The following is a 25,357-nucleotide window of genomic DNA, read 5'->3' as shown; positions in this document are numbered from 1 at the left end:
TACCTATATAGTGAAACAAAACATGCAAATTTTCAGTATACTGTATGTTCATTCTAATTTTGTATTTTAACATTTAAAGGAATACAAGCCAGTAATGTAAATGACTATTTTCTTTAAAAAAAAAAACACCAAATAGAATTTGGTCTTTTCAATTTTGGATACAAGGCGCATCACACACAAAATGTGAATGTAAGGGAAGGCACAGTCTCAGAGAACTCCTGATCTAGAGGACTAACCATCACATTATATTTTCTACTACTAATTTACTGATTGCTATTAAACCTTGTTTTACCATCAAACTTCTTCGCTCTTGGAATGACCACACTTTACAGAAAAAAAAATCACAAAGAAATGTGTACACGATATCAATCACTTCATTACTTTATTTACTGACGTCTGATCAGACTGGTTAATTTGATATCGTCAGATACTATTGTAATATCATATAAAGACTCCAGATTTTTAGGCAGTGAAACTTCGATCATTTTCTATGTGACACATGTCCACCATTGTGAAGTAATGGTTAGCACGTCTGACATAAAACGAGTGGGGCCAGGTTCAAATCCTGGTTGGAACAAAATACATATTTGAGGTTTTCTCCGAAGTTCTCCCCCAATCACTCGAAGAAGAATTACTGGTCAACTTTCGGTGTTGGACCTCGGATTCATTTTGCCAATATAATTACACTTCCCCTCTTTCATCATCATCTTCGTTTCTTGCCTAGGTTTCAGACTTGCTCTAATGCAGAGTTGACTGCCGAACTTGGACCTCATGGATGTGGTCATTCGTTGTTGGAGGTAGCACTATGCACCTGAGCTCTCTACTGGGCTCATAGAGGCAGGGTTGAGGGACCATGGTGAGGCTTACGTGGAAAGGTAACGGGATCATGTAGGCTATAGAGGAGTTCGGTGGTAGGACACAGGGAAATTTGTAGTGCGGGGGCCTTAGGGCATGCACACCATTCTATGCCAGGTAGTACAATGGGCTCACCCGAGCAGCAGTCCCAGTCCGTGCTCTTTCCCGAAGGAGGACTAATAGATAGAGGCGCCACACATGAGAGAAAAAAGTACTTAAATCATTGAAAATAATCTAAGAATTGCAGCACACCACTCTAGAGACACGATGTGATGATTTTCCGATACTTTCACATGCAGCGATCATGTAACCCATTGGTATCACTATTATAGTGCACTAGTACATGGAAAAGCACTCCTTTCTTCGGTCCAGGGTAAATTTGTCCCTGTACCATCTACTAAAAAGCATATATCATATCTAAAATGACCTTTCTTTATATCTTACTAGGCTTTCTTTGTTGAAAATCATTCGATAATTTATAATACTTGAGGAAAAAATTCAAGAGATAACTTATCTTCATTGCATTCAAATAAACTGACATGGAACAAAGCCTTTACAAGCATGAGAGTAAAACATCTGCAACTTGCAATGAAATATTATGTTCTCAACTTGCCGTGAACAAGGTATTGTTTGTGGGTTTGCCTGCCTTCTCCCCTCCTCCTCCATGGAAGAGGAGTGTCCAAGGAAAATCAACTAGCCAGAAAGGAATATGAACAGCAGGAGAGTTGGAGGGTAAGAAGTGAAAATGGCAGGAATGGTGAAAACGCGTGAAAGAATTACGTAACTACCAAGACCAATAAGTTTACTACTGCCTCTTACCACAGTCTTCTTGATTTACAGGCCGTGGTGGTAGAGAGTTCGCAAAATGTTGTGCTGGCGAACGACTGCGTGAGTTTCAATTGTTACTGAAAGAAATGCATGTGAAATATTTTCTCTTGTTGCCACAGCTATTCAGTTCTTTATGAGGTACCTATGATAAGAAATACTTCTACTGTGTTTGTGTAAATGAATTTACTAATCCTATGTGCTTGTTATTAATACAAACATTGTAATTTTGTATGTACAATATATCAATGTTAAACTAAAAGCAAACCTGTAGTTTATTCATAGTGAGTTCTATATGTTATTCATTCCCTAATAAGTGTATTTTCTTTACTGTAGGTTGAAAATTGTTGTAAGATTTTAGAGATACACGATTTCAATATCCAAGAGATGCTGCAGCAGAAGAAAGCTGCGATAATGATCCAAAAAAGATATCATTTCATGAGAAAAGAAAGGAAGAGTTCCCTGGAGCAGAAGAAAGCTACAATAACGATCCAGCAAATAAGTGAATAGAACTTAGTTGTGAAAGCAGGTAACTAAGCAAAATTTTTCTGTATGTTTATAATAACACTGTTTCTCTATGTGGAGCCTTCCTCAGTTTGTCAAAACTCTCTCCACTTACCAGACATCCTGAAGCATGCCGACAGGCATTACTTCAACAACAAGAAAAGATAGGACAGCAAGAGACATAATCGTGACGTTTAAGCAATGTTTGAAGTGAGACTCACTTTAGTGAGCTGGAAATATAAAACTTCGACAAACATGGTTCTGTTTTATCGGTTGAATTTTGATAGGATTTCTACTGTTAAAGTCTATGTTAAGGTGAATAGTGATTTACCTGTGGAAGTGTAGAGTAATGACTGTATTGTGCCTGTTGAAGATCTATCTCATATTATAGGTAGAAGTAGATTAAACAAGTATTCACAGTTTGAAAAGCTTCTATTGCAATATGAAAACTTAGGTGCTGATGAACTCTCTTTGTCTTCATTAATTAAAGAGTGGAAATGGCAAAGGTTCTAAGTGCCATTCAGAAAATTTTATAAGAGTCAGTAAAAACTTTTCCAGTCCTGTTGCTAATGTTTATTTTTCAAACTATTGACATATTTATGAAGTAAATGTACTATATGAATAATCTATTCATTCATTCATTTAGTGTTCTGCCCAAGGGCAGCTCTTTGACTGCAAACCCAGCTTTCTCCAATTGTTCCTATTTTCTGCCTTCCTCTTTGTCTCCTCATATGATCCATGTATCTTAATGTTGTCTAACATCTGATATCTTCTTCTGCCCCGAACTCTTCTCCCGTTCACCATTCCTTCCAGTGTATCCTTCAGTAGGCAGTTTCCTCTCAGCCAGTGACCCAACAAATTCCTTTTCCTCTTCCTGACCAGTTTCAGTATCATTCTTTCTTCACCCACTCTTTCCAACACAGCTTCATTTCTTATTCTGTCTGTTCAATTTCTATTTATACTAACATATTATACAGCAAAGAATATAGAAAGTTCCAAGTCCTTCATGTCTTTTACTTATAGTATTCCAAGTGACTTCCTTTATATGAGGGTTATTCGAAAAGTTAGTTCCGGTAATTTTTTTTCAGAAAGCACTTTATTGAGGGAACTTTCATTACATGCAAGTTAAAGTGCATCTTTCAATTACTTTTCAACATAATTTACATTTACATTCGGACATTTATCGTACAAGCTTCGAAATTCCCTCAGCCGCCTGTGAATGTAGCCAACCATTGACGCATTCCCTGAGCTCCTCATCCATTTCAAACTGTTGGCATTCAAGCCATTTCTTCATGTTTGGGAACAAGTGGTAGTCGCTCGGAGCCAAGTCAGGATTATACGGTGGATGATGAAACACCTCCCACTGGAAGTTGCAGGAGGGTTTGAGTGTGTGCGGCCGAGCATTTTCGAGGAACAAAACAACCCCAGAACTCAACATGACACGTCGTTTGTTCAGAATTGCTCTCCTCAGTTTGATTTGTGTCTGACAATACACGCGAGAGTTCATTGTTGTGCCTCGTTTCATGAAATCCACCAACAAAACACCTTTCTAGTCCTAAAAGACAGTTGCCATGAACTTCTTGGTTGAAAATGTTTGGAGACATTTTTGTGGTTTCAGAGGGGAGTTGGTGTGACCCTACGCCATTGACTGTCCTTTTATTTCGATGTTCACATACCGAACTCACGTCTCATCTCCTGTGACAATCTGATCGAGAAACCTGTCATCCTCACTCTCATAGTGCTGAAGGAATGTCAGTGTTGCTCCCATCCTCTTGGTTTTTTGGACTTCGGATAGAACGTTCGGTACTCACCAAACAAAAAATTTGCGATAGCTAACCTTTGTGTCACCACCACTTCGTACAGAATAGTCTGAATGATTTGCGGAAAATGCTAAGAGTTCTGAAATTGTGAAACGGCGAGTTTGTTTGACCACATCATCCACTTTTTCAACAAGTTCAATGTTCACAACAGACAGTTGGCCAATTCGTTCTTCATCAAGAATGTTAATGCATCCATCTCGGAATCCACAACACTAACATCATCATCATTGGCGCTACAGCCCTTGATGGACCTCGGCCTCCCTTAGTAATTGTCGCCATCCATCTCTAACATCCAAGAATACTGTCACTTATAATGTTCCCATACGCTGCAGTAATCTCTCGACGAATTGCAGCTGCCATTGTCTTGCCCACAGAAACATAAATATACCTCACACTTGGAAGGAGCTACAATTATTGCACACATTTTAAATACGTCTTGGTCAGAGAAACAGTCGAATGCAACCTCACAACGTCATTGCTGGGAGTGTACTGAATCAAGCTACATAGCGGAACAAAAATTATGCTGCTACCACAATTCCTGTGCATGACAGACGAGACTGGACTGACTTTCTGAATTACCCTCATAGTTAAAGCTTAATAAAGCATTTACAGCCACATTACTCCGGGAAATAATATTATCTCGGAAAAGTCACGAGAGAAAAATAACCAGAGAATATTATTCAAATCTTCTGCAGCAACTGAAAGGAAAAATTCGCGAGAAGAGGTCGGGTATAGCCAAGAAGAAAGTGTTGTTTCATTACAATACACCTGCTCACACATCTGCATTCGCGGTTGCTAAACTACACGAACTATGGTTCAAATTGCTACTCATACTCACCAGATCTCACACCCTCAGACTTCTTTCTTTTCCCAAAGCTCAAAACTCACTTGAGAGTTTTCGTCAAATGAAGGGGGTTATCGTACTCTAGTATATGATTATAACTCTGTCCCATTAGGTCTTCAGATTTTAAAAAATTGACCATAAATGTTCCTAATGATAGAATTCATTGTTAAAGACTTAAAATAATATAAAATGAATAAATAGGGAGGTCCTTATATAATAAAACGTATTTATTTACACTTCTATTAAACATTATTCTTAAAACTGTAACAGCTATTACATTTTACAGTTTTCCTTATTTTGAAAAAAGAAAAAAACTAATAACCAATAAGTTACCAGTATTTCATTACAACCAGTTCAACATTTATTTTTCCAGCAAGTTTTTCATTCCTGTTTCCTAACAGACTGATATAGAATAAAACGCTGACAGTTCAACAGTAATCTATTTACTATCACAAATATGTAAATGTTTCATTCATACTATGCAAACAGATTATCACCATAGATCAGATGAAGCGAATGTTTTGTTTTATATACTTTGTTCAAAAACCAACTTTTTTTCATGTAGGCCTATGCTATGTTATAAACAACATTAGTATATATCTGCAATTACATTTTTATTGTTTCAAACTATGATCAATGATAAGATACATTTCATGTTACAATCAAACATTAAAAATAAATACGTCATGATTTATGTCAGAACCGAAAAATTTTAAATAAAGATGTAACTCCAATAGGCACTAAGCAGTAATACAGAGAGTTTCTATGCAGAATGGGTCCCATTCAAACCTCTGCCTAACAAAATCTGTTGTCAGGCAGCAAGTGATCATACACCAGCCAAAGGAGAAGTTTGTTCACATTTCTCTATGCAGACTGGTCCATTATTTCTTAGCTTCCTCGGAATGGGCACTCCAAACTACCGACATTAAGCACACAGAACACTACTATCTGGGACTAATCGGCATAGGAACTCTCTGTAGAATTTCATTTGTGAGAATTCTTTACAACCACAAATCAGTTGAGGTTTCAGTTTTCACACTCCCTAATGCACATGGCAAAATTTTATTTAAACTGCATCAACTTCAATAACGTCGGAATCATCACATAACTCAAGACATCTCTCACAGTAGGTTATACACCAGCCCTGTTATAATGAAATGACTAATTAGGCCACACATATATAGAAAGCCATTAATTGAATTAATTTTACAAACATTATTCTATAAACACTAGAAAATAAACTGGCAAAGACATGTAGGCCCTAATGCTTTCCTTCCCAGTACATTTTCAACTTCATACCAATCATCACAGCCAAGATAATAAGCTTAAATCAAGTAAGCCTACGCCAGAAATTAGGATTCTGCTGTAGTTTTCTTTCGAAATTGTTGTACCATGAATGTAGAACAGATAATGGGATAAAAGTTTCATTTGGATTTGGTATCATTTGAGCCTGAGTAACTCCGAAACTAGCTGCATAATTCAACAAGTTCTCCAACATTTTCTGGCAAAATTGCATAAAATTACTGGTAGTCTGGGATGTTATGAAAGCAGATTGTTGTTGCACTTGTAAAATAGGCTCCACTGAAATGCCGATCTGAGCTTTATGCGAAAATAATTGCCCTCCAAATGTATTCATGTTAGTTCCGACATCATCACTGCCAAGTGGTGCCTTCTTCAAGCTGCTTATTTTGAAGATTGCAGAAGGCTTGTCCTCTGCTAAATGACCTAGTAGCTGCCATGTTGGTGAAGCACATGGTTCGGGCCAACTGAAATAGACTAAGCCTCCCATGCCTTGTGGAAATGGAATCGTTCCAGTAAGAAACACAACGATGTGACTGATACTGTCTGCATCATGAATTGTTGTTACAAATTGTGCTTCTCCCACTTGTTCAAAACTCTGTAGGCGTACCGTTCTTCCACAAACGATAGCTCCAAACATATTCATCGTTAGGCCTATGGTTTTCAACTCTTGCCGTCGTTTCCTTCCTTCTGGACGTTTCTAGGTTAAGAAATTGCAACACAACATACAGGTACCAGATGGATTTTCAACCTAGGTACCAGATGGATTTTCAACCTATCTGAATGATTACCGGTACCTATTACAGATTACATTTTTTATTAAACTTTTTACGAATAAACAGTGAGTGTACACGTGTAAATTTAATTTATTTATATTCACATTAATTTGTACTATTTTCTTTATTTGTAATAATTGTTTTATTTACAAAATATTTCGTCATGAGTTCCCTTTTGCTTCAATAAATCTTTAACATTGAATTTTATATGCCGTCTACTCCGCGTTATCTGCAACATAAACACACACATACATTAAATAAATCTCGCTATAATCCGGGGATGAGAAATTCTTCCCTCCGCTAAGTTTATAATTAAATCCATACCAGTATGCCATACACTCCCAGAATAGCTGAAGTATTCACTAGTCCACGACCAAAAGGGCTTAATCTTCTTATCCGCTACGCTACGATGTTCAAATCTCTATCTATATCCGATCAAATTATGATGTCAGTTGGCGGCAAAACAATTTCGTAACAGTGCAGCCACAACCATAAATATTAAAATCCCTATGCAAATCATAATCTTTGGTAAGTAAGCAAATTTTAGAAGTACCGGTATTTGTCCCAACAATAGTAACGTTCACTTTGTAAATAACCTTACAACTGCAGACTTCTCTTTGAATATTTTTTTGAGGTCAGAGAGGGTTAAATATCAATCAGTATGTTCAGAAGGGAAAGGTGAATTTAATTGCGCCAATTTTACAATTTAGATATTTGTTTAATCATATTTTGGCTCCTCCTCTCCTTGATTTCTCTTATACTAAATACACAGTCTAGTATATACAGTCACGAAGTTTGAGCTGTTTAGGGTGCTAGGAACAATAGACTATGCCGGTACTATTTCGCATTGGCTGTAATGAGGCGATAGTAGCGATCCTAGTGGTTAGCAACTACCTATGGATGCATATTTCCTACATATTGACCTTCGTGATTGTATATACTAGACCAGGCATGTCAGAAATCAGACACTGAAAGTGCAGTGAATGTGCGCGGAACGCCGGTCTGTGCAGATTGCGTCATTCACGTGTTGCTCTTACCAGTTCTTAGCGGGAGGGATGTACAAGAATCTATTCTGCACTTCTAGTGTTCAATTAAATTGACATTTGGACATTATAAACATACTTAGCAGAATGAAAAAACACAATTATTGTCAGTGTCTATATTTGACAATAATTGTAACACAAGAAACAATAGACTTACTCAGTTACAATTCACAAAGCAGTCGTTTGTAAAGAATCATTTGTTTACATGATTTGTATACAGTATTTGAAGAAAATATAAATATTACAGTAATTTCGAAACAACAAAAAACGAACACACTATTTCATTTTACGTAGTATAGGTACCGGTACTGATTATTTCAAAATAATACTCTTTCATTGTTCCTAAAGCATTATTGGGACCATTGGCGCACAAATGTTAAAGAAAATATTTTACTCCCAATTACATGCAATAGGATATTGTGAGGCTTTTACACTGGAATCATTTCCTTGCTGTATGTTAATATAAATTCACATTATTATATTATTATTAATAAATTGGATAAATTAAGCTTGAACTTAAATTTATATATATATATATATATATATATATATATATATATATATATATATAACGTTGAGAGCAAGTATCAGCAAGTTGGGACCGTTACTGAATTGTGTTAAAAGAATACTTTACAAGCTGTGAAGCGAGAACATTTTCTTTATGTCAGGTTTAAAGATTTATTAACGTAAGTATATTATGATAACACATTAACGTGAGATGGAAAATTTGCCATTATGTATTATTTTTCTAGAAAATTTTTCCGCCTTACAAATAGTTGCTTTCTAATTAATCAATTACTTATATTCAAGTGTTAAAAGTGGTGTACGCAAGATTCAAAATGGAGTTGCTTTCATCCTTCCCTTACAACCTCAAGACCCTCACATGTATTCTTCACTCAATATTCTCATCACTTATCAGCTTATCAAATAAAAGTTGTGTAAGTCGTCTAACCAGTGATGGTTGTGTTAGTACAGACTCCAAAACAACATCATTGTCATGTTTGTCTTGCCGCCGTGAGAGTACTAATTAAGAAATAAGAGCTGGCGAATATCATATTTTGAGAACTTTACTAATCTGATTTAAATTCTCACATCACTATTAGGTCCACATGATATGATGAAAGCCTTTCATTTTAAAATAATTACTGTTGGCTGAGGAAAACATAACAGTTACGTTATATGTTGATCTAAATGAGGGGTTGGAAAGCAATGGTGGATCATTAATGTTTAGGTGAGGGGTTTGGACTTTTTCCATTGCTGGTTGTCACAATCAAAAAATTAAGACACAGCGTTTCGAAGGGTGGTTCTCCCTTGGTCTTCAGGTGGAAGGAAGGAGAGAAAGGAAAAAACCTACTGTTAGGATCGTTACGTACAGCTATTCTGTATGACTCCTTCCTTCCACCTGAAGACGAAGGGAGAACCACCCTTCGAAACGTTGTGTCTTAATTTTTTTGATTGTGACAACCAGCAATGGAAAAAGTCCAAACTCCTCACCTAAACATTAGTTACGTTATATGATTCATGATTTCTCTTCTTCGTTATATCTGTGGACTCCTCACTTTATTTTTCATAAAGCATTGACAATCACAGCTCAATGAGCACATCCAGAGCTTTCTTTAGTTACAAGCCGGAGCATGGGTAGGTTTGGCAACGCAGATTGGAGGCGGGCGGAAGCGAAATAAAGGCATGACGTTTGACGTTTTAGTGCTTTGATTTCGTTGTCACATGTACATTTTCGACATTAATTGATACAAAACTAAGTGCATATGATCAAGATTCAGCATATTGATGTACGTAATTTATTACGAAATCCGAAATGGTATTTTATTTGAATTTCAGAATACCACCTAAGTACTTGCATACAGTCACTTATAACTTCAAAAAAATTAAAATCATACGTGTTTTCAATTGATGGCACTAGGGAAAATAAATTAATACTTAAAGAAAATATGTTACTTCTACCAAAAATAAATAAAATAACGACGTACTTTCGCAATACCCTATTCAAATCAATTAACCATTATGTGACTATTAAATTGACAATGTTTTGTCGCTTTATGTTGTTTCACCTCTGACGTGAAAGGTCTAGAATATCATACAGGCCTACATTTTAATTCCATGTGATCTGTCGTGCTTTTCAATATTTCCGAAACCCAGGAAGCCAGTTTTAGTTTGAACTTCGCCAGTCATCATAACAATACTGTTATCCTAAACTATTTGTTATAAAATTTTAAAAATATAATTTTAAATAGGCCAAGGCCAAGTATAAAGATCTATGAAAAAATTAAGAAAAATACCTTCAACATACGTAACAAAACACATCATTATTATTAAGTATGTGCCAATTAGCGTAAACTTAGGCTGTGTCTCAAAGCTACATTTTCGGCTGAAGTGAACTAGATTGTTGACTAAATAGCCGGACATGACGTCAGAAGTTACGATCCAAAGCTACATAGTGCATAGCAATCAAGTCCGTAGTAGCTAGTAAACGAAAATGCTTGCTTGATTGTTGACTTGTATACTAAACAAACATGGATACCTCATCAGCAATTGGGGTTATGAAATCTGAAAATGCTTTGGAAGTGAAATAATGAACACTGACATTGTTAGTACCTTCTGTACAATGTTGTAAACATTATTGTAATATATTAAGCCCTTATCTTTTCCGTAAGTCGTAATGAAACTGCATTAGGACACTGCCCTCTTAATTTAATGCTGCACGATGATGTCATGGTTTTTTAGAAAAATAGTCTGTGAAGAAGGTCATGATTCAAGCATACATGTCCAAAGCTCCCTAGTGTGTAGTTTACAAGTCACCTAGTTGCTAGTCACTAGTGTGTAGTTTGGACTTGAGCTTTAAGACACGGCCTTAGTGAACTTTAAATCCTGAAAATACGAAGTGAAAAGAAACATGTTTATAACAAATTTATTACAAAAGGAATAATATTAATTAAAAAAACCTTGAAAACCAACAAAGTGAGTGTATGCATCTACAAATTATAGATAGTTCTGACGTATAGCAGGCATTCCGAATCTTCAAAATCTTCAAAACTGCAACTTATTTTATGGGATCACAAAACAGCTGTTTACAATGAACTTGAAAATCAACGGCGTAACTTTATTGATATAGCAGGTGAGACCCAACAATTTGGCTAGAATTCTGATACATCACAAACCACAAGTAAGACTATAAAAATGTAGTTAATACAATATTTAATATTTACTTTGTCATCGCTAACCGCAAAAATTTCCAAAGACTGCAACCATTTTTTTTTTTTTCATTTATTGTCTTGATTTTACTGCCAACACGCACATAGTTTAATGTACATCAATAATGAACGTTTGGTACGACCGCGAACATAATTCCATCGACACACACTTATATTGCAACATTAATTTACATTGAAAATCGGCATTAGCACAAACACGTGTACTGTATGGTCGGCCTTCGGCTGACAGTTAATTACAGTGTTGCCGACGTATGGCTCCGACTTGTAACTGAAGAAGGCTCTGGCACACTCGTACTGATCTGTGTTACTGAAACCAAAGCTGTTTTGCTATTGCAGGTAATGTACAGCCCTGTCGCGTTCCCCTCCAAGCCGATTCACTCCCTCCAGGTAGGGGAATAGGAACTGGACATCGCACAGAGACAAGTACACAATGTGTGCTACTGCACAATGTGCAGGGTTTTGACATGTCTGTACTAGACTGTGCTAAATACGTTATCGTTCCAAATCAATTTCTTCGGAATCTGCGATCTGAAATAAATGCGTAATTCTGATGTCATAGAAGTAAGTTTTAATCAGGTAATATTTGCTGAAATGTTGTATGCTAAGTTAAGCAATAATAGGCAATACACAGTATATTTCACAAGTTCCGCATATTGTATTTTACATTTAAACAGATAATTTTTTCGAAAAACGCTTGAACACATCAAACCTTATATTTTAAAACATTTTTTTCACACAAACAATTCATTCTTAATATCACTATATCACTGTTGTGCGAGTTATGACGTCACCACAAGCATTTTTAAATGACACTATCAGCGGCGGCTCGTCAGATTTTAGCTTGGTAGGGCTGTACTAAACTTTTTTATATACAGCATTATTATATCTTATGTACAACAACGAAAATTAATTATGTTAATCAATTTTACCTCTATTGAAGCTAAAGTTATAATCAACCACTGATCCAGTCCTTTTTGTTCTGCTCATAGACGGAGAGAGAACCGTTTCCTTGGAAAGGGGGGGGGGAGGGAGGAGCAAAAAAAACCATAGAATCTTCCCATATTAACGGGGTTATGGGGGAAATCATTTATCTCCTCCCATTATAGCTTGACCGTGGTACAGTATACACACAGTATACCATTTTTTAGTAGGTTATTTTACGATGTTGTATCAACATCTAAGGTTATTTAAGTTAGCATCTGAATGGGATGAAGGTGATAATGCCGGTGAAATGAGTCTGGGGCCCAGCACCTATAGTTACACAGCATTTGCTCATATTGGGTTGAGGGAAAACTCCAGAGAAAACCTCAACCAGGTAACTTGCTCCAACTAGGATTCGAACCCGGGCCACCTGGTTTCGCGGGCAGACGCGCTAACCGTTACTCCATAGGTGTGGACTACAGTATATCGGAATATGATCATTTAATAAAGGTATTTTCGGAGGGCATGTTTCTTACAGTGTCACATCCATACCCGCGATGTTTCGGACTGAGTTGTATAGAGCTTGAACTAATGGCGCCAACTTACATGGGTCCATGGGACTTATTTAAGAGATTTGTTCTAGCTCATACCTCAAGTATTTGAGCCCACCCAATGTTTTACAAAAGTTGGCATCACTGGCTTGAACTGTAAGCTTTTAAAATTATTTAATAGATTATTTTACGACGTTTTATCAACAGCTTAGGTTATTTAGCGTGAAGGTGATAATGCCAGTGATATGAGTCCGGGGGTCCAGCACCGAAAGTTACCCAGCATTTGCTCACATTGGGTTGAGGGAAACCTCCGGAAAAACCCTAAACTAGGTAACTTTCCCCGACCGGGAATCGAACCCGGGCCACCTGGTTTCGTGGCCAGACGCTCTAACCGTTACTCCACAGGTGTGGACCACAACTGTAGGTCAACTACAAATTATAATAGGACATAAATTAAAACAATCTCCCTCTTTTTCTCTCTCATACAGAAACATAGGCATGCATCAATAAGACTACGTAACAGTGTTAACAATCTTTTTCTATATGAAGCTTACCTTCCTAAAGACATCATATTATGAAATTTTACCACAATGTAACAGGTGAAAAATATCCATGTTTCTGAGCTACGTGTCGGCTCCATCATAAGAGAAGACAAAGAAAGAAGAAAAACCTAGGTATCTGTTTGGTCTGTTATGAAGAGATACTTTTCTTTTCTTCCCTGTTCATGGAACTGATTCGTAAGTCCGAAATACTGTTTGTTTCTACAGTTCATAACACTTTATGGCACAGTACAAGAACACATGCCATAAATTAAGTAAACACTTGAGAAAATACTACTTACTTACTCATACTTACTGGTTTTTAATGAATCCGGAGGTTCATTGCCGCCCTCACATAAGCCCGCCATTGGTCCCTATCCTGAGCAAGATTAATCCAGTCTCTATCATCATATCCCACTTCCCTCAAATCCATTTTAATATTATCTTCCCATCTACATCTCGGCCTCCCCAAAGGTCTTTTCCCCTCCGGCCATCCAACTAACACTCTATATGCATTTCTGGATTCGCCCATACGTACTACATGTCCTGCCCATCTCAAACGTCTGGATTTAATGTTTCTAATTATGACAGGTGAAGAATACAAAGCGTGCAGTTCTGTGTTGTGTAACTTTCTCCATCCTCCTGTAACTTCATCCCTCTTAGTCCCAAATATTTTCCTAAGCACCTTATTCTCAAACACCCTTAACCTGTGTTCCTCTCTCAAAGTGAGAGTTCAAGTTTCACAACCATAAAGAACAATTTGAAGAGCGTTTTTGCAAAAGTCGATAGATGCAGAAATCAAGATTTTACAGAAATTACACTAAGTGACAGGATCTATAGAGTTTTGAAAAAAACCTGGAAGGTTTGGTAGTCTCTACATACGGTATGAATCAAGTTTTGGTAACTCTGATTTCATAGATCGATTCCGGAGGTAGAAAATATACGATATCCATATGTAACTCACTTTCGAAAAATTCTGCATCTATCGACTTTTGCAAAAACGCTCCTCAATTGGTAATATAACTGTTTTATTAATTCTAACTTTCAGATTTTTTGACAGCAGACTGGATGATAAAAACTTCTCAACCGAATAATAACAGGCATTTCCTATATTTATTCTGTGTTTAACAGTGGCATATACTGGTTTAAGGGTCTGGGCTACCACTGACCATATTATTACACAAAACATATTTTAAAATCCCTATAATAAAATTCCTTGCCTATTTATATGTGAATTCCAGACGTCTTGATTGGGACGAAAATATGTTGATGACTTCGTCCTTGAAATTACAGTTGGGCTGCTTGCGAAGTTTCTGTAGAAATGACTTTTCAATGGACATCAGTGCCAAGCCGGATAAACGTTCTTGTGTATGAGTTGATCTACAGTAGGATTTTATCCTCTTCAACGCAGAAAATGTTCTTTCTACCAATGCTGATGTAGCTGGTATTGTCACAATTAATGTTGCCAATTTAAGGACTTCAGGAATAACTTGGTTCAGCTAGTTTTCATTTATGGCAGATAATATTTCATGGATAGGTTTGTTCGAAAAATCAAAGACTTCTGCTGAACATATTACGCTTAATTCATTTTTCAAACGTACTTGATCAAAGTGACTAATTTGTTTAGTGTTTTGTTTAGTGCCTCATTCGGGAAGTTTTCTCTATAAGCAGAAAATTTTTGAGAATCTAGATGTGTGAACTGAAGCTTTCCATAATCAGAAAATATGTCAGTAATTTCCATGTGTATACGATCTAGCATGTTGTAGTACAGCTGCCTGTATTTCAATTCATCATCTCCTTTTCTTCGCTTTAATGGTGGTTCCATTGCATTGGCTGGAGAATTTTCATTTTTCATATTACTCCATATGGACGGAAACCCACTGCATCTGAACTCGGATATAGTATTTTTTAACTTTGATACCTCTTGCAAGTAGTATGCTATGTCTAGACTTTTTGTCTGAAGAATATTGTAGAGCACATCTGTATGTGCGAACATTCTAGCATAGACTTCAAGAAGAAATATATTCTGAAACTGTGTGAAAAAATACAAATATCCTTGAGCCTGCACAATTACATCATCATCCCAGTTTTCTTCAGAGTCATTACAAATGATATTTTCAAAGAAAGCAGTCAGTTGTTCTCTGTATTCCTTTACTGTATTTACAAGCCGAGATGTAAAATTCCATCTAGTTGGTGCTACTTTTGGGAGTTTCTTGTTCATAAATTCTTTGAGTTTTTCTGATCTTTTAGGAGATGATGAGAAAAATGCAGCTAAACCCGACAGTGTTTTGAAAAAAATGCGGCATTCTGGAATTGATGAAGTAGTTTGTTTCAAAACTAAATTGAGAATATGGCTGCAACAATGGACAAATAGTGCTTGAGGATACTTTTCTTGAACTTTTGTTTTTAAGCCACTAATATTTCCCGCCATAACTGAAGCACCATCGTATGTCTTTGCAATTAACTTATTGCCAACATTGTATTCTGCAATAACACCTTCCACATGCTGAAACAAAGCAGCAGCAGTTTTGCCCGAACTGACATTTGTGAACCCTATAAACCGTTCTTGAACATTGGCAGTACTGTCGACGTATCTTAAAACAGTGGACAATTGACTCTGATTAGAGCAGTCACTTGTTTCATCAACAACAATGGCCACAAAAGGTGCTTCTTCTATTTCAGATTTTATGTTCTTCATCATAACCCCACTTATAGCAAATATGAAGTCATTCTGAATTGCGGGAGAAGTACCACGAAATACTGTTGAACTCTCAAGATGATTGGCCAGTAAATGGTCAAATTCACTTAAGGAACTTAAATATTCAATATAATTTCCTCTATTGTCTGATTCCACACACTCGTTATGACCCCGAAAAGCCAATTCTTGTTGTCCTAGAAAGCAGACTGCATTAATAAGACGCAGTAAAATCTCACGATTTTTTTTCACAAGAGCATTGTATTGGTTGATGTGTAGAGCTTTTTGCTTATCTAGCTGTAAATCAATTCTTGTCTTCCCAAAGTTTGCAAAGTTCATGCTACTGCAAATATGAGCTTTTGATTTGTCGTGTTTTAAGACTGCCGTTCAAAGGGAGTTCATATTACAAAACCCCTCTTTTGACCACACATTAGTTTCGCGGCTAAATAACAAACATGGCCAACAAAATAGTTTAGACAGTTTAGAAGTACCACACAACCAATTCCACTTACCATATGATGTTGAAGTGAAATGGCGTGTGTACTCACGCTGTTTTTCTTTTACGTCCATGGACAAATTTAACTCAGGAGTTGTTCTTTTCATTTTCACAATTTCAACTTTCTCGTTGTATGTACGACGGTTAAAAGGCACTTTTAATAAACCTTCTACTACACAGTCATTTTCAACACAAACCTCTCCAGAAACTTGCTCTGCCATATTTTTCACAATATTACTTAATTGGGAAATTAAAAACTTAATAATTCACAATTAATATAACTCTTAGACACTCGAGCAAAACACAAATTTAAAATACTGCACTGTAAGAACACAATCACATTCATGAGGTAGTGTACTAAGCATATTGTTGCTTCGCGCCTGTGAAGAAACCGATCACGAGAGAGGCAACTCGCCCGGCCTACACTGCACGATGGAAACAGAAGGGAGCGGGGGACAGGCAGTTGTGCGACAGGACAGCGTGCGCAGAACGGTTACAGGCTACCATTCGTAGCAGCGATTTCTCCAGCGATGCCTCCTTGACAACTTGTTTCTTTTCGAGAGCAGAGAGTGCATATAAATCTAACAATTACTTTAATTTTAATTAATGTGGTAAAACTAATAATACAAAATTATTACATTATGTTATATTATAAACTTTTTCTTTTGTAATTTCCTTGGGCTACCGCCGGTAGCCCCGGTAGTCCGCAAAATACGCCCCTGGTGTTTAATTTCCTTCCGAGTATCATTTATATAAAATTTGAGAAAATACATGGAACAAAAACAAAACCAGTTTCTTGATTAGAAGATTGATGTGTAAGTGTACTATATATTATATTTCGCCTCACTGAATATCAAACATCTTAAAGATATTTCTTCTCCTAGGAAATCTAGACTAATATTACCAGTATTAATATTAGTGAAATTGGTAAGCCAAATAATGCTATATATTTTTGGCAAATAAAATTAATTAGCAAATACAAGAAGTACGAAGACAAATATAGAACTTACCAATTTCAGATTATACTGTATTATAATCACTAAGGTAAGGTCACTAGGTATGCTTTCGTAATAAATTGGCTAATATTGACATGATTATATAATCATATACTACACAAATTTTATTTAATTTATATACCGGTACTTATTGTTTTTTGTAATGGCATATTAAGGCATTATGCAACTATAAGTACCAGTACCATTGATGTCTTAATAATAAACACTACCATTGATGTCTTAATAGGTAACAGAAGACCTATCAGATGAGAGAGGTTTTAAATATCTGGTAGGTAATGGCACAATAACATTTTTTATTGTTTACTTTTGCCCAGTAGCAATCTACTGTTGCCTAGAGATTTCTGACTCGTCTCAGTGCATTAAATATAATATAATGTGAAATATGATCATTTGTGAAGCAACATTATTTAGATCTATGAAGATTCATGCATGTGATCATCGCTTAATTTTAAGAAGATGAAATATTATTTTATACTGAAGAATCAGTCTCAGTTTCATACCTCAAGTTCAATTTCGTCCAACTTACTTTTTCAAGACGTTACTTCGTATATTATTATGTGTTTCAATCTGTTTCAAATTGTTATTTTTCATTGTAACAACAATGTTTCATTAAGTCTCAAGGCATTTACTCTATATTTATTGTATCATGGTACTCTTTGTTAATGGCAACCTTTAGTGGTTACAGGAAGAAATAAATAATAATAAAAATATATGAGTTATGCAGTGTTTGAATTAATGGCTCTCCAATCACAGTACCGGTATACGCTGTGCTTCAACTCAAACTCTCTTGTTAACTAAATTAACATCGTTTTCACATTAAAGTGTACCATTGTAACTTGAACTTCTGGAGATAAAGGTAAGTATTTTCAATTTATGTCAAGATATTTGTGTTAAAATAAGTCTAGCTGAGCGTTATTTTAACTACTGGAAATAATACCGGTAATAATTTTGTTTTTATGTGATAAAATTTTATGTTGCTTTAATATTATATAATTTAGAGTCTAAATAGACCAAAACAATTAGAGTGAAAGAAAAAAATTACTACATATTACCGGTAATCTCTTGATTTATATACCAGATGTTTCAGACCACCCGCATCAGCCTTTTTTCTCGAAAACTATATGATACTGGTTGTTCATAAAAAAATTTTTGATAACCGAAACCTATGTAATGAATCAATTGGTAGAAGTACCATTTCTCGTAACAAACCGGAAGTAGGGGTACCTATGGTCAACATCGAAATTTCAAATGAGAACATGGGTCATTGAAGGTGCCATTGGAAACTACTTTTAAAAAGAAACAACTTTTACTGAAACTTTTTTTTCTAACTTTTATTGTTTACTCACAAAGCAACAAAAATGATATTTTCTGAGAAATGTTATATGTTGTTTATGTACGTACACTTTTCATAGTAAGTGTTCAAAACGTACGTCACCCTGTGCTAAACAATGTTCTGATCTCCTCCTAACATCCGTGATTGCACGGAGACCTTCAGGACAGCTGAGGGACACACATGGTGTGGCTTCTCTAATTCTTTGTTTTATGTGTTCTCTAGTTGTTGGACGCACCTGCCACCAATCGATTCTTTACATAGGTTTTGGTTATCAACATTTTTTATGAACAATCAGTATCGTATAGTTTTCGAGAAAAAAAAGGCTGATACGGGTGGTCTGAAACACCCGTTATATATAAAGGTAAAGGTTGGTAATAGTGTGATATGAGTAATATTGTGATAGTTCTTTTTGAGAATCTATTACAATTTTATTTTGTGAGAGGAAGATTGGTTTTTTGCAGCAACGTATTAAGGGAATGTTCATGGACAAGTTGCTGCACAAAACCGGTCCATCTCTCGCTCAGTAAAATTGTAATAAATTCTCAAAAAGAACTATCACAATATTACTCGTATTACAGTATTACCAACCTGCACACGCACGCACATACACACACACACACACACACACACACACACACACACACACACACACACACATATATATATTATTTTTAGTAGGTTATTTTACGACGCTTTATCAACAGCTTAGGTTATTTAGCGTCTGAATGAGATGAAAGTGATAATGCCGGTGAAATGAGTTCGGGGTCCAGCACCGAAAGTTACCCAGCATTTGCTCATATTGGGTTGAGGGAAAACCCTGGAAAAAACCTCAACCAGGTAACTTGACCCGACTGGGAATCGAACCCGGGCCACCTGGTTTTGCGGCCAGACTCGCTAACTGTTACTCCACAGGTGTGGACCACACACATATAACTTCTTAAATTTTAATTATGCAAAAAAAAGTTTTATATAAAAGCTGTTGGAGATAAGCCATAAAATAAGATACTAATGTTCGAAAACGGTTAGTTATTCAGGCATACAGAGTATGACAGTAAACTTTATTTTTTTAAGTGGCACCTTATATTACAATTTATATATTCCGAATTCCATTAAATTTTATCTATGAATATGTAGAAATTTTACCCATTCACAGCCAATGTCCCAGTCTATCACGAAAACAGTCTACTGTAGATATGAGATGGAACAGACTAGCCATGTAACTGCGAGAAAGAGAATGGACTGTTTCTGTGATAGACTGGGACATTGTTTAGTTGTGAATGGTTCTCATTTTGAACATATGTGGTAAAGTTTGGTTAGTCATAGTGTTTTGTTTACTTTCATGGTCTAGTCATGTTTTTACATACATATTTGTCTCAAGTTTGAAGTCCACGAAACTAGTTTAATAAATTAATAGTTAAAAGATAGGGTGAATGGATAAAATTTCTAAACATTCATGGAATTAGGAATATGTAGCCTACATTTTAATATAGGGTGCCATTTAAAAAAATGAAGTAGTAGTTAGTAGTTAGTAGTTAGTAGCTAGTAGTTAGTAGTTAGTAGTTAGTAGTAGTAGTAGTAGTAGCAGCAGGAGTATCAGCAGCAGCAGTAGTAGTAGTAGTAATTTATTCACCATAAAGATATTTACAAATCATGGCTTCGTCAATCTTATTTCTAAGTCTTAATCTAGTTTCTGATTATACTATGGACATATTTATGAATTTGTAGCTTTGTTATTGCAGGACATCTGCTGATATGATACAATTACACATTAGTAGGCACTTTCTGCAAGGTCTAAAGACATAATTTCCTCTACAGTATATGGCATATGATGCAGCAGCAACCTGTTGACCATGCTTTTAAACTTCTTTTGTTTACTACTTATTATGGAGCCTGGAATTTTATTATACATATTTATGCCTCTATGCAAAATACTTTTAAGACTTGTGGTTATTCTATGAGTGAACAGATGGATATGACTTGATGAACCATTTGAGCTATCAAACTTACATTAATACAAACTAACGACTATTCTTAGTTGCAACAATGACATCTTTCAGAGTTTAATATTTACTGGTACTAATAGTTTTTAGTACAGTACAGTACATTTAATTTTTTGAGAAGAATATTTTCCTTCATTAGAATTGAAATGTGGTAATAAGTGTGCTGGAATGCAATATTTTCTAAGAGCTTTCAGACGAAGACGAAAAATTTTATCTATAATTATTATTTATTGAATGAACAAACAGGAAAACTGTTTTGTGAAGGCTAACACTAAATGGCATTTAGTATAAACTGACATTTTGTTGATTTTTAGATAAACGACTGTGACGTTTAGAAGGAAATTATAAAAAGGAAGTAAGGGCTATGACGTAATTTTACATTGGTAGGCTACCTATATTTTCCAAACACTGAAAATAAATTTTCTATCCTAAATTCATAAGAAAGGCCTAAAATCACTTGTATTATTTTGCCATGAAAATACATGGGTCATTCGAAAATTAGTGGTAATACTAAATAAGAACAAAAACTAAATTATTCACAACTGACATAGGCCTACTGAACTTACAGTTCTTAATAGTAATCTCCAGTATCACGTACCTGTCGCCATACTTATAGAAGGTGATGGTTGCGATTGCCATCCACGCATCATTTTGCTCTAAGCTAATCTTTAAATTGACTGCTCAACAGCTGGTATAATGGCATGTCTATTTCTAAAGAGCATTCCTCTCAATGGTTCTTACTTCTTAGGGGAAAAGCCATAGACGCAGGGACACATATCTGGATAATACGGAGGACAATGCTTCCTGTAATATTCATGATATTGTTTAGCATTCTTGCCTGTTGAAATCTGTATTTTAATTAAGTGTCTTTGCTCACATTTGCTAAACATTTTCTTAGGGCATTGCAGATATCAGTCACTGCATATAGAGTACAAATGAGATTATTACCTTATAACTTACAGATAACACATATCAGACACCATTCCATCTCATACTACTAGCTTACATTAGTCTCCGCAAGGGGAGTTGAATATTGGCAATGTTGCCAATAATTTTTGCATGACCTATGTATTTTAGTGCAGAAGTAATGTAAGTGCAACGGTTCTCATATTTTTTATTTGCATTTGGTATAAGAACATTACCTATAACACCGAAACTTTTCTCTGTCTTAACAATATCTAATACTTAGATTACCATATTTAACACAAAATGCTTATATTTTGTAAAACTGAAAGAAGTTGAGTAAATATTCTTTTAACATTCAATTAAATTGCAGTATTATAGTCGATGTTCATTATATCACACTAGCCTCATCTGAAGAAATCACATCTGTTTCTTTTGCAACATCATTGTTTCTGTTGTCAAACTCTTCCACAAGTTGTCTATAGCAAGAAGTATTCCTTGAATGTCCTCTTAGACTTCTGGCAGTCCTCCTTATAGCAGTGGCGTATACTGGTTAAAGGGTTTGGGCTACCACTGACCATATTATTACACAAAACATATTTTAAAATCCCTATAATAAAATTCCTTACATATTTATGTGAATTCCAGACGTCTTGATTGGGACGAAAATACGTTGATGACTTCGTCCTTGAAATTACAGTTGGGCCACTTGCAAAGTTTCTGTAGAAATGACTTTTCAATGGATATTAGTGCCAAGCCGGATAAACGTTCTTGTGTATGAGTTGATCTACAGTAGGATTTTATTCTCTTCAACGCAGAAAATATTCTTTCTACCGATGCTGATGTAGCTGGTATTATCACAATTAATGTTGCGAATTTAAGGACTTCAGGAATAACTTGGTTCAGCTGGTTTTCATATATGGCAGATAATATTTCATGGATAGGTTTGTTCGAAAAATCAAAGACTTCTGCTGAATATATTACACTTAATTCATTTTTCAAACGTACTTGATCAAAGTGACTGTTATAGGGCTGAAATAATTTGTTTAGTGCCTCATTCGGGAAGTTTTCTCTATAAGCAGAAAATTTTTGAGAATCTAGATGTGTGAACTGAAGCTTTCCATAATCAGAAAATCTGTCAGTAATTTCCATGTGCATACGATCTAGTATGCTATAGTACAGCTGCCTGTATTTCAATTCATCATCTACTTTTCTTCGCTTTAATGATGGTTCCATTGTATTGGCTGAAGAATTTTCATTTTCCATATTACTCCATATGGACGGAAACCCACTACGTCTGAACTGGGATATAGTATTTTTTTTTAACTTTGATACCTCTTGCAAGTAGTATGCTATGTCTAGACTTTTTGTCTGAAGAATATTGTAGAGCACATCTGTATGTGCGAACACTCTAGCATAGACTTCAAGAAGAAATATATTCTGAAACTGTGTGAAAAAATTCAAATATCCTTGAGCCTGCACATTTACAGCATCATCCCAGTTTTCTTCAGAGTCATTAGTTCATTACAAATGATATTTTTAAAGAAAGCAGTCCGTTTTTCTCTGTATTCCTTTACTGTATTTACAAGCCGAGATGTAAAATTCAATCTAGTTGGTGCTACTTTTGGGAGTTTCTTGTTCATAAATTCCTTGAGTTTTCTGATCTTTTAGGAGATGATGAGAAAAATGCAGCTAAATCCGACAGTGTTTTGAAAAAAATGCGGCATTCTGGAATGGATGAAGTAGTTTGTTGCAAAACTAAATTGAGAACATGGCTGTAACAATGGACAAATAGTGCTTGAGGATACTTTTCTTGAACTTTTGTTTTTAAGCCATTAATATTTCCCGCCATAACTGAAGCACCATCGTATGTCTGTGCAATTAACTTATTGCCAACATTGTATTCTGCTATAACACCTTCCACATGCTGAAACAAAGCAGCAGCAGTTTTGTCCGAACTGACATTTGTGAATCCTATAAACCGTTCTTGAACATTGTCAGTACTGTCGACGTATCTTAAAACAGTGGACAATTGACTCTGATTAGAGCAGTAACTTGTTTCATCAACAACAATGGCCACAAAAGGTTTTATGTTCTTTATCATAATCCGACTTATAGCAAATATGAAGTCATTCTGAATTGCGAGAGAAGTACCACGAAATACTGTTGAACTCTCAAGATGATTGGCCAGTAAATGGTCAAATTCACTTAAGGAACTTAAATATTCAATATAATTTCTTATATTGTCTGATTCCACACTCTCGTTATGACCCCGAAAAGCCAATTCTTGTTTTCCTAGAAAGCAGACTGCGTTAATAAGATGCAGTAAAATCTCCCGATTTTTTTTTCACAAGAGCATTGTGTTGGTTGATGTGTAGAGCTTTTCGCTTATCTAGCTGTAAATCAATTCTTGTCTTCCCAAAGTTTGCAAAGTTCATGCTACTACAAATATGAGCTTTTGATTTGTCATATTCTAGGACTGCCGTTCGAAGGGAGTTCATATTAGAAAACCCCTCTTTTGACCACACATTAGTTTCGCGGCTAAATAACAAACATGGCCAGCAAAATAGTTTAGACAGTTTAGAAGTACCACACAACCAATTCCACTTACCATATGATGTTGAAGTGAAATGGCGTGTGTACTCTCGCTGTTTTTCTTTTACGTCCATGGACAAATTTAACTCAGGAGTTGGTCCTTCCATTTTCACAATTTCAACTTTCTCGTTGTTATGTACGACGGTTAAAAGGCACTTTTAATAAACCTTCTATTACACAGTCATTTTCAACACAAACCTCTCCAGAAACTTGTTCTGCCATATTTTTCACAATATCACTTAATTGGGAAATTAAAAACTTAATAATTCACAATTAATATAACTCTTAGACACTCGAATAAATCACAGATTTAAAATAATGCACTGCAAGAACACGATCACATTCAATTGATATTGCGTATTGCTGCTTCGCGCCTGCGAAGAAACCGATCACGAGAGCGGCAACTCGCCCGCCTACAGTGCACGATGGAAACAGATGGGAGTGGGGGGGACGGGCAGTTGTGCGAAGGACAGCGTGAGCGAAATGGTCACAGGCTACCATTCGTAGCAGCGATTTCTCCAGCGATGCCTCCTTGACAACTTGTTTGTTTTCGAGAGCAGAGAGCGCATATAAATCTAACAATTACTTTAATTTTAATTAATGTGGTAAAACTAATAATACAAAATTATTACATTATGTTATATTATAAACTTTTTCTTTTGTAATTTCCTTGGGCTACCGCCGGTAGCCCCAGTAGTCCCCAAAATACTCCCCTGCCTGATAGGCCCATCTTATGCTTCAGGTGTAGTGTACAGATGGAAGTAGCTTTTAAACTTTAGCAAATTTTTACATTTAGCAAAAGTTAGCTTTATTGGATCAATATACAATTGGTCCAGCTCAATTTTGGAGGCCGTCTACGATGTTACTTTGAAAAAATCAGCTCTATACAATTCCATTTCCTCATTGAGAGTTGTCTTGAAGCGCATTACAAACGAACATTTTTTTCTTAATGAATCCGTCTTATTTCTCGCCATTTAAATGCTAACCTTTCTGAATTGTTTCAGACAAAAGACTGAGTTATGATATTCATGTTGGCAATCGCCCTACTTTTGTATATACTTTAAATTTTTTACTGATTCTCTTAATTACTTCCTGTCAATGACAAATACATA

The 25,357-nt window shown here is 35.7% G+C and overlaps 1 protein-coding gene across 1 annotated transcript; it reads right to left on the bottom strand.

Moving 5' to 3' along the window:
• Positions 1–5,102: 5,102 nt before the first annotated feature.
• On the bottom strand, positions 5,103–7,399 carry LOC138695292 (protein OPI10 homolog). Its single transcript, XM_069819723.1, has one exon. It carries the CDS (start codon positions 6,791–6,793, stop codon positions 6,179–6,181), a length of 615 nt encoding a protein of 204 aa, XP_069675824.1. The 5' UTR covers positions 6,794–7,399; the 3' UTR covers positions 5,103–6,178.
• Positions 7,400–25,357: the final 17,958 nt, after the last annotated feature.

Source organism: Periplaneta americana, chromosome 2 (assembly GCF_040183065.1).
Source record: "Periplaneta americana isolate PAMFEO1 chromosome 2, P.americana_PAMFEO1_priV1, whole genome shotgun sequence".
In the NCBI taxonomy this organism is placed as follows: Eukaryota; Metazoa; Arthropoda; class Insecta; order Blattodea; family Blattidae; genus Periplaneta; species Periplaneta americana.
This window is presented reverse-complemented; position numbering and strand designations above follow the sequence as displayed.

Coding starts and splice junctions, on each gene's coding strand:
- LOC138695292 (XM_069819723.1), bottom strand. CDS start 6,793: ATGAATATGTTTGGAGCTATCGTTTGTGGAAGAACGGTACGCCTACAG.